Source organism: Myotis lucifugus, unplaced genomic scaffold, assembly GCF_000147115.1.
Source record: "Myotis lucifugus unplaced genomic scaffold, Myoluc2.0 scaffold_16, whole genome shotgun sequence".
Classification (NCBI taxonomy): Eukaryota; Metazoa; Chordata; class Mammalia; order Chiroptera; family Vespertilionidae; genus Myotis; species Myotis lucifugus.
The window spans coordinates 11,270,375-11,280,116 of record NW_005871064.1 but is presented as its reverse complement, the minus strand read 5'-3'; the positions used below and the strand labels follow the sequence as shown (position 1 = coordinate 11,280,116).

At 43.5% G+C, this 9,742-nt stretch overlaps 1 protein-coding gene across 4 annotated transcripts in view; it reads right to left on the bottom strand.

Moving 5' to 3' along the window:
- INO80C (INO80 complex subunit C) overlaps positions 1 to 9,742 on the bottom strand; it is a 14,229-nt gene that overhangs the window by 2,308 nt on the left and 2,179 nt on the right. The window contains exons 2-5 of one of the 4 annotated variants that reach the window (XM_014452586.2): positions 7,056 to 7,374; positions 5,259 to 5,369; positions 3,723 to 3,834; positions 2,830 to 2,897 (exon numbers count right to left, since the gene is read on the bottom strand). In XM_014452586.2, coding sequence (XP_014308072.1) covers positions 2,830 to 2,897; positions 3,723 to 3,834; positions 5,259 to 5,360 — 282 coding nt within the window. In that variant the 5' untranslated portion in view covers positions 5,361 to 5,369; positions 7,056 to 7,374. Of the gene's footprint in view, positions 1 to 609; positions 1,235 to 2,829; positions 2,898 to 3,722; positions 3,835 to 5,258; positions 5,370 to 7,055; positions 7,375 to 9,742 lie in introns of those variants that run through there. The other 3 variants (XM_023750877.1, XM_006085165.3, XM_014452585.2) reach the window with 3 other exon arrangements.

The window sequence follows — 9,742 nt, the reverse complement described above, 5'->3', positions numbered from 1 at the left end:
TGAATAACTAATGCAAAATGCACAGATACTGTGGCACTAACAAAAAGGTCACCAAGGAGAACTTGTGCAGACGGCACCTGACCTAGAGTTCTGAACAGAGGGGAGGGTGCCAAGTACACAGCACAGCTGAACCAGTAAAGAACTGCACTCCTAGTCAGAACCTCCTCCGGATTCCATCCAGGGCGCCCGAATGAAACAAAGGCCATCTTCCCCCTCCCTCTCCCCCCCACCCCCACCCCGCAAAGAGGGCAGGCAGCAAACAGATTTCAGGCCTCCTCCGCTGCGGGGTGACCGCAGTGCTCACTGCCCCCCATCTCTCCCAGAGCCTAGTGCTTTCCATAGCTGTGTAACAACAGCTAGCTAAACACAGATGTGACCCTGCATGCCTCCCTGCCATGCCCACACACAGGGAAACAGTTGCTTGGCTGGCTGGGAAAAGGTGGGTCAGTATAAACATGAGCTGGGCTTATTTTTTAATTATGTAACTTTAATTTATACAAGTAACAGACGAACATATTTTCCTCTAAAAGAGAAAATAAAAAGACAACATTTCGAATAACACTAAAGTCCCCTTCTACCACCCCAAGTCTTTTGCCTTCCCCTGAGGATACCACTGCTAGGTGGGTACTTTCCAGACTGGGTACTTACCTCACACAAACATAAACACACCAGAGAAATTACTCACATTTTTTTTTGTAAGCATGTGCTGATTTTTACTTAGGTGGTACTATGCAGCCTACATTGCTTTGTACCTTTCAGTAAACAATATATCTTGGAAGTTAATCCTCGTTGTTACATACATATCAAGCTCACAGACTAGTATGAAAACACTCCCCTTTCTCCCACTGATTGACCTTTATGTTGTCTCCAATATTCTGCTAATCCATTTCCTCCCAAACATTTCTGCACACAGCTCCTTGGGCACACTGTTTCTAAGGGAGCCGTCTGGAAGGCAATGCCGGATCACAGGCTTTTGCTTCTTTGTCTCAGTAGGTAGTGCCAAACTGACATCCAAAGACTCCGTACCAATGTAGGTTCCCACCTCAAACAGCAATGTATGAGGATATTCACTTCTTCCCTACCTGATGAGTCTTTTCCTCATTATCAGTGAGCATGAATATCCACTTATTGGTCATGTGTATCTCCTCCTTGTAATTGTCTTTTAGCCAATTCTTCTATGGTTTGTCTTTCAATGATATGGTAGAGTTCTTTGTATGTTCAGAATTTCTTGAATCTTACATGCATTGGGGCAAGAGGTGTTAGGTTTTATGTAACATGACAAGTCCTTTGCCAGTGGCATAAAGGGGCCTGGAACAATGGTTCTCACAGTGATTTTCATGCCTCCTAATGTGTGAAAACCATTGAGCAGCAGATGAGCTGCCTGATGATGCTGAGGATAAAGCTACATTTTCTAAGGGACCACCCTCCAAGTCTGCCGATGACCCATGGCTTCCATAAGCTCAGCACAAAATGGTACAGGGAGAAATTTGGGGCCATAACAGAATAACTGGCGCCAAGCTAGTTCTTCTGCCATAAACAACTATTAAAAAGGGTCAAGTATATGAGGCAACTATTTTCAGGCAGTAGACAAGAGACAGCATAAGGCTACAACATTTCTCTCAAGGTGAATCAAGGTGAAGTCCCGTCAGAGGACCTTTAGGAGGAGATACATGCCATGAGTGGATACAAAAAGAACCCAGCATACACGCATGCACACACATGCACACACACACCACATGTACACTCAAGCAGGTATGCTCCATTTTACAGCACTTCTACTCTACCGTTTTTTAAGAATCATTGTATTTAAGTTCCTATATTAAAAAGTTTGTAATACACTGAGGAGTGTGTGCTCTCTGGAGGAAAGCTAAAACATATGACTAATTCAGAGTACAAATAATATTATTTTCAAAATTACAATAACAACTCAAATCCTTACCGATGTAAACTGTGTACCATTTAGTCAGTTTGTTATAGAAGTTGGAGCCATACATTTTCATAAAAATGTAAAGCATTTAAATGATGCGGATGAGTTTTTAAAAGTGCAGTGACCTATTAGTTCTACAGTTCTAAAGCCCATTTTCCGAGTTGAATGGTGATGAAAAAGGATGAAGGTGAGCTGAAAGTTCCACCCTTCATCTACATTCTGAAAAGGAGACAAGGCTCCCTGAGGTTCCTGAGGGACAGCAACTTGCCTAAGTCCCACTCATCCTACCACGGTTTTCAAACTGTGTTCCTAGAAGCACTTTAGGGGTCACTGTGGTGGGCAGTGGGGAGGACAGAGGACCAGACCCACACAGTGGGTAGGTGGGCTCCAGGGGATTCTGTAAAGGATTTCACTTGGAAAAGGGGTTCTGGTGCTTAAAAATATGTTTGAAAACCACTATCTTTACCATAGTGCCTCTTTAGAGAAGTTTAAATATTTTTTAAAGAGTACAATCCCTCAAAAATGCAGACTTTTTAAACTTGAGTACTATAAAAGTTTGTGGGTTTTTTTTTTCATGTAGTTAACATGAGAATATATGAAGCATCTTTCATATAAGAACAGGAAGCATCTTTCATATAAGTACAGGGAAGTGAAACTTGGTCTCCTTTCTGGAACAATCCTCTCTCCAGACTGCCCACATGATGCCCAGGTGACAGCCACTCTGAAACAAACATGTGAACACTCCAGCACAAACCCATTACCTATTCAAATTATATGGGCTCCAGGCAGGACCAGTGGTGGTCAATATCGAACACTGTATAAGTAGACAATACTGTGAAACCTTCCTTTCAATTCCATGTTATGAGGCATAATATATATATATAATATATAATTATACTCACAAGAAGACCTGAAACATCAGAATACTTCTTAGCTGGTTTGAAGGATGGAGGAGCATCAATACTGAAGTCTGCAAAAAAAGAAAAAGAAGATAACTAAACTGACTTTCAAACATTCAGCTCCCTTCCAGGCCAAGGGCTAGCTTTGCCCTGCCCCCAGGGACCATCCACTCTAGCAGAACAGGGAAAGCTCGTCTGCCCACAAGCCATTTTCACCGTCTTGGGCTACATGAGCTGAGGGTGATGAGGTGCCAGATGACCCACTGCTTGGGTCTCAGCATCCAGATACTGGAATGTCCACACCCAGACAACTGACTAGCTCACTTGTCATCCATCTGAGTCACACACCCCCGCCCCCCATGAAAGATGTGCAGTGGGGCAGGAGCTGGAGGAAACTTTTACCTGTACTTTCCAATGAAGCTGGACAGAATATAAAACAGCCCTTTACATAGATCTGGAAATGCTGTAGCCTAAAGCATTTACTCTGAAAAACACTGGCTCAGAGAGTAAAACAAAGCTTGCCTTTAAGCTGGTTGTTAGGAAACCTACCAAATCTGGGGCAACCTTGTTCTTGCAAATAAATTTTAAGAGTAGACTTCTGAATGAGAAGTTTGCCAAACTTCTTATTGGTTTGTCAAACCAATATTATTATATCAGGACTTGTTTCTCCAGATTGACATGCTAACAGTGACATTAAAAACCACACACCCATGACAACAGAGTACAGATATAGTTATGAGGAAATGTACACATAATCTCCCTATATTGACACCACTATAAAATTCCTAAGCTAAAAACTGTTTCCTCCACTTATGCAAACACAATAACGTAGGTCTGTTGTAAGAAAATTCCCAGTCGAAACATTATACACTCAAAGAAGGTGCTAAACAGCTCACAGTTAGGATCATTCAGTTGCCACGGCAATGCCCTTTCAGAAGCGAGGATTTGTTTCAGGTTCTTCCAGGTTCTATTCTTCTTGCCAGCTACTGCGCCACCATGGCCGGAGTGCTGGGATCAGAAGCATGGATAAGGAGAAACAAAAATCAGTGGAAAGTACCATTTCAGAATGTGACATTTATGCTTATTCATAACTGTAATATACCCCTCATTCTGTCAGCAATCATTTGTACCCCTAAGCCTTTTTTTTAAAGTATTACTTTGTGCACTTTAATCTTCCTTATAAAAAAAAATGCTTTTGGGTTGTCAAAATCCATGAGTTAGTTGATGATGAAGTAGAAATACTACTAATAGGTTATGTTTTTTACATGCACACAGAAAATCACATCCTTTGTTGGGTCTAACTTTATAGAATTCACTCAGGGATTTCCCATTATTTTAAAATAAATTTACTACAAAGTTAGATTCAAACTCATGACCACATCTCTAATCTCCCTTCTGAGGACAAGTCTCTGCCTTGCAAATTACTGGGGATGCTGGAAAACGCAATTATGCCTCAAGCACGGCATGGCACACCTTCTGGAAATGTTTCTTCTTTTTGTCCTATGAAGATGACAAAATAAAATGGAAAAGGAGAGCAAAATCTGTTGCAGGCACTGGCAATACTGTATTTTAAAAACGAATGAAAAAAAAAACACTTTTATGTATAAGCTGAATCAGTGTAAGTCCCCTGAGAACGACAGGAAAAGTAGCCAGTTTCTACTTTACAATACAATAGCTTAGATGTGCTTAAAGGATGGGCCCTTCTTCTCCTGCCCCCACCCTTCCCACAAAGCCCAAGGCAGGGAAGGTGGCAACCTGGAGAGAAGGGGACACCAGTGCCACCTGGGCTGCAGGCCCAGCACGGTCAGAAGCCAAAGTATGGGTGCTTGGTTTTTTGTTTTTGTTTTTTTTGTGTGACATATATTTTTATTTTATTTTATTGTTTAAAGTATTACAGATAGTAGTACATATGTCTCCTTTTTTTCCCCATTGACCTTCCCCCAGCCTCCCCTACCCCTCCCACACCCCTCCCCCGCACATGCCCTCACCCCCCCTCGCCCCCCAGTGTCTTGTGTCCATTGGTTATGCTTATATGCATGCATACAAGTCCTTCAGTTGATCTCTTACACGCCCCCACCCCCAACACTCCCCAGCCTTCCCACTGTAATTTATCAAATACCTTAGGTCAGTGGTTCTCAACCTTCCTAATGCCACGACCCTTTAATACAGTTCCTCATGTTGTGGTGACCCCCAACCATAAAATTATTTTCGTTGCTACTTCATAACTGTAATTTTGCTACTGTTATGAATCGTAATGTAAATATCTGATATGCAGGATGTATTTTCATTGTTACAAATTGAACATAATTAAAGCATAGCGATTAATCACAAAAACAATATGTAATTATATATGTGTTTTCCGATGGTCTTAGGCGACCCCTGTGAAAGGGGTCGCGACCCACAGGTTGAGAACCGCTGCCTTAGATGCTTACCACAAAATTGGGATCCTTAAATGGCAAAGGTTTGGAAGTTTTTTCCATAGGTCCTGTGCTATAGTCAGAGGGCACCATTTTATTCTCACTCATGGCTTCCATGCTGATACCCTTAAAACACAGTAAGAATAGTAGGTCAGTACCTTTTAGCTGAGTTCCCTACCTCAGCTCTCAACGAGACATAAGATGGCATCACAGGACATGCGGGGAAGACAGTGTGCCCAGAGCCCCAGAAGGTGGCCTGCAGCAGCAGAAGGCATGCTAGACTGGCCACTGCACCTGCTGTGCAGAAGCCACAGGAGACCAGGAGAAGCCAGGACCCCAGCTGCCACGCTTGCTGGCCCCCCATGTGCCAAGCACAGGGATGGGTGTCCTGCCCACGATGCCTCATTTAACTCTGACAACAACTAACTACAAGGTAGTGCTATTATTCCCAGTATACAGAAAAAATCAGGCTCTCCATGACACCACATGGCCCCTGCTCCTGCTGATGATGTCAAACTATGTCTTGAAATATTAAGACAAAAAAGGTCCAGTCCCTTTAAGGGTCTCATCAGCCAGATCCAAGGCTAGGGCTGGTATGCTTAAGGGGCACAACAGGATGTGGGCATTCTAAGGAAGGAGAATAGAGGGAGAGGAGGCTAGTCGCTCAGCTGGCTGTGGCCACAGTGCCCTGACAGGCAGGCCAATGTGCTTTAAAACAAAAAGACTTTTAAGCTACGAATTGCAAAGAAAAAAAACAAGACCAAGTAAAAAATAACTTCTGATTTGTAATGCAATTTCCAATCTTCCCAAATGGCAATAAATTGTTTTTTGATATATAATTTACATAGAGTGAAATGCACAGATCTTAAGTGTAGTTTCCTAGGTTTTGCCAAATGCTTACACTTGTGTAAGCCATGCCCCCATGGAGATAAGAGAGCATTTCCATCATGCCAGAAAGTTCCCTCATGCCTCTTCCTAGCCAATACCGTCCACCCTCAGGGACAACCTCTGTTCTGATTTCCACATTACTTTTGCCTGTTCTAGAACTTCATGAGTGGAATCTGACATATGTACTGTTGTGTTTGGCTTCCTTAGCTCTCAGCATAATGTTTCTGAGATTTATCCATGCTGTTGCATGGATTAGTTCATTTCACTGAATTTGTACACGACTCAGCAGAGTAGTACTCTACTATATGGACGTACCACAATTTGTTTATCCATTTTCCTGTTGATGAAATAAAGCTGTTATGAAATATCTGCCCAAGCCTTCGTGAGGACGTGTGTTTTTACTTCTCCTGGGTAAATACCTAGGAGTGGAATGGTTGGGTTATAGGGTAAGTATATCTTTAACCTTGTAAGAAATTGCCAAATCATTTCCTTAAGTGGTTGCACTCTTACATTCTAGCAGCAGTGTAAGAGTTCTGATGTACAAATATATATTCCATCTCACCAACCCCACGACCCCTAGCACTTCCTGCAATGGCATCCATATGGGAGGAAGTTGGCATGGGGGAGACGGACCACTCACTCAGCTGCAATAGTTCTCTGAACTGTCTCTTCTCAAACACCTGCCCAGACTCCTCTCCAGGGTCCCTCCCACAGGCCAGTAAGCGCATGAAAAGATGCTCAACATTATTAGTGATTAGAAAAGTGCAAATCAAAACCACAAGAGATATTATTTCCACCCACTAGGATGAATGTCATCAAAAACATAATGACGTGTTGGCGAGAATGCAGAGAAACTAGAATCTTTATATACATTGCTTGTGAAAATGTAAAAAGGTGCAATCGCTTTGATAACAGTTTGGCTACCTGGTTTTAGAGGCCAACCTAACAGCGAATGAGCCAGGGACTTCATGGAACCTGAGGAGGAAGCTGTAGCTGGCATGCAGGTCAAAGAGAGTGACAGTCATCTGCTCTTTGAAGAGGTGGTGGTCCAAGGGAAAAGGAGGAAGCTTGGTCCACTGGCTGAAGACACATGCAGTAAGCAGGTCACCCGCCAGTGTCAGAAGGAGGCAAGGAGCCATTCTCCTGAGGACTGCAACAGTTCATTAAGGATGCACCAGGAGACTACCCGGGGAGCAAAGACCGATGGACGTGGGTTGTCAGGAGGCTGGGCCTACAGAGTGGCCTAAATTAAGTGAGAGAGAGAAAAATAACCCTAAGAACTATGCAGTGAATAGAAAACCATGGCAGCTAGGGACCACTTAGGAAAACAGGCTGGATATAAAAGAGGTTTCCTGGGGCCAGATACACTTTAAGTTTCAACTTTATTGCGTTTTTCATAAAGAAAATGACTACTTATATAACGTTGTTTCCATCTGGGAGAATATAAGCAAACAGAAGTGCTACAGAGGCAAAGAGGAGATCCTAAAGGGAAATGAAGAACCAGGCCCCAAGCCTCCAATGGTGATTACAGAACCTCCATAGAACAGGCCCAGCTCACAAGTGCTGCCCTCCTCAAACCGTGGCCTTTGCTTTATCTCCTTCTCCAGAACTGTTGAATGACTGCATTGTCCCTTTCTGTTCATGCCTCTTCCCTGATTCCTAGAGGTAAGGTCAAAGGCACAGCGAAGTCCTGGAAGGAATACAGGGATAGGCTGTTCCCAGGCCCGGAGGGACCCGGGAGGACACCGACAGGCAGGAATGCCTCACTGAGACCCAGGCAGGTAGTGCTACCTACCCCAGAGGCCACTAGGAAAAGCAGGGACCTCAGCAAGTCCATGTGGGCTGGCAGGTGTGGGAGCTCTGCCAGGGGGAGGATGTACCTGTGGACAGGTGCATCTGCTGAGAGGAAGGGAAGGTGGTGGGAAGAGAGGGCTAGACGTTGGCATCACCATTCCGAGTGGCACGCCTGAGAAGGGTCAAAAAGGGAATGAAGATGATGTCCTCATGCACTGATTTTCCAAACCGACCCCTCCTGCCCATTTGGCTACTCCTTCCCCTTCTGGTCCTGGTCAGCAGACCAGCCCTCTACCACGGAGTCGAGCGGAAGAAGGGGCAGAGAAAGGAAGCCATCCTGAGGTGCACTGAGCTCATTATTCCAGACCTGCATCCTGCCTCCACTTCCCTCTCTGACCAGGCTCCAAAAGAATACCCCATTCTGGCTCAGAATTGGGTTTTCTCTTTTCTTTCCTCTTTAACTCCGCCCTCCACGTTACTACGCCCTCATTCTTCCCTTCTCCTGGGCTGGGGCTTGGCTGAGACTCCTATGTCTATTAGTGACAGGATGAGAGTGAGACACCTTCAGTCAAAGGGAAGATCAAGTCTGTCAGGCAGGGATGCAATAAAATATAATTTAATATGATGTACAGTTTCCATAAAAATAAACCACTATCCCAGTAAGAGACTTTACAAGATGAGCTGTCCCGCCCTGAGACATGAACCCTAAGAGGAAAGAAAGGGCACGCAGCACTGAAAGAGCTGATGTAAGTCCCAGGGAAGAGAAACCTGGCCTGCTATCAAAGAAGAGCCCATGCCGGCCCCCAACTGAGGCAAGTCAGTGAGGCCTCAGCTGTGCCCAACTGCAGAGCCCAAATAAATGGCTTCATCTCTCCAGACAGCATGACTGCATGACTGACTCAGACTTAAGGATAACTTGGGCACTCTGTCTGTGGCTACAAAAAGAGAAACAAACGTTCTTTGTCTTATCACTAAAAAAAAAAAAAATCGAATGTCTACTTACATCTATCTAATAGTATTCTAGATTCAAAAGCTGACCCTAGTCTACAACTACAGGGTTACTTAAAACAAAAAAACTGAGATGCAACCTAAATATTCAGTAATATCAATTAAATAAGAGCATTTAATTCCTTGAGAAGTCTATCAACATAGAGATAGGCTTATGAAATAATGCTAAGTGAAAAGCAGGATACACCAAATACAATGCTGAAAAACTTCATTTATACATAGAAAACACAAATTATTATAGTTTCTAGGGAAGATTGGGTGACTTTTTATATCCACTTTAAAAACAGGGGGGAGGGGGAGGAGGAACTTCTAAAACTTAACATTATCATGATTTTTGTTAAAAGCTGGGGTAGAATGGTTTTTTAAAATGAATAAATCAAATCAGTCCAGCATTGTCTGGCTGCCTCCAATTACAGAAGAGTCTATCACAGTGGTTCTCAACCTTGGCTGCACATTAGAATCACCTGGGAATCTTTTTAAAATCCTGATTTCTGGGCCTCATCCTCCGGAAATTCTGTTTCTTTGTTACTAATGTTGTGGCCCCACCCCATAACAAAGAAACAGAATTCCGGAGGATGAGGTCGAGAAATCAAGATTTTAAAAAGATTCCCAGGTGATTCTAATGTGCAGCCAAGGTTGAGAACCACTGGTCTATCATCATCCAGTCTAGATGAACCTTCTAAAGCACAGCTGCCTCTCATGTACATGTTTGTTGACTGCTTAACCATCACGAATCAGCCTATTATGAAACACTCAGTATGTAGGAAATTAGGCCTCTGAAGATTTTATCAACTTTGAATAGGGATTTT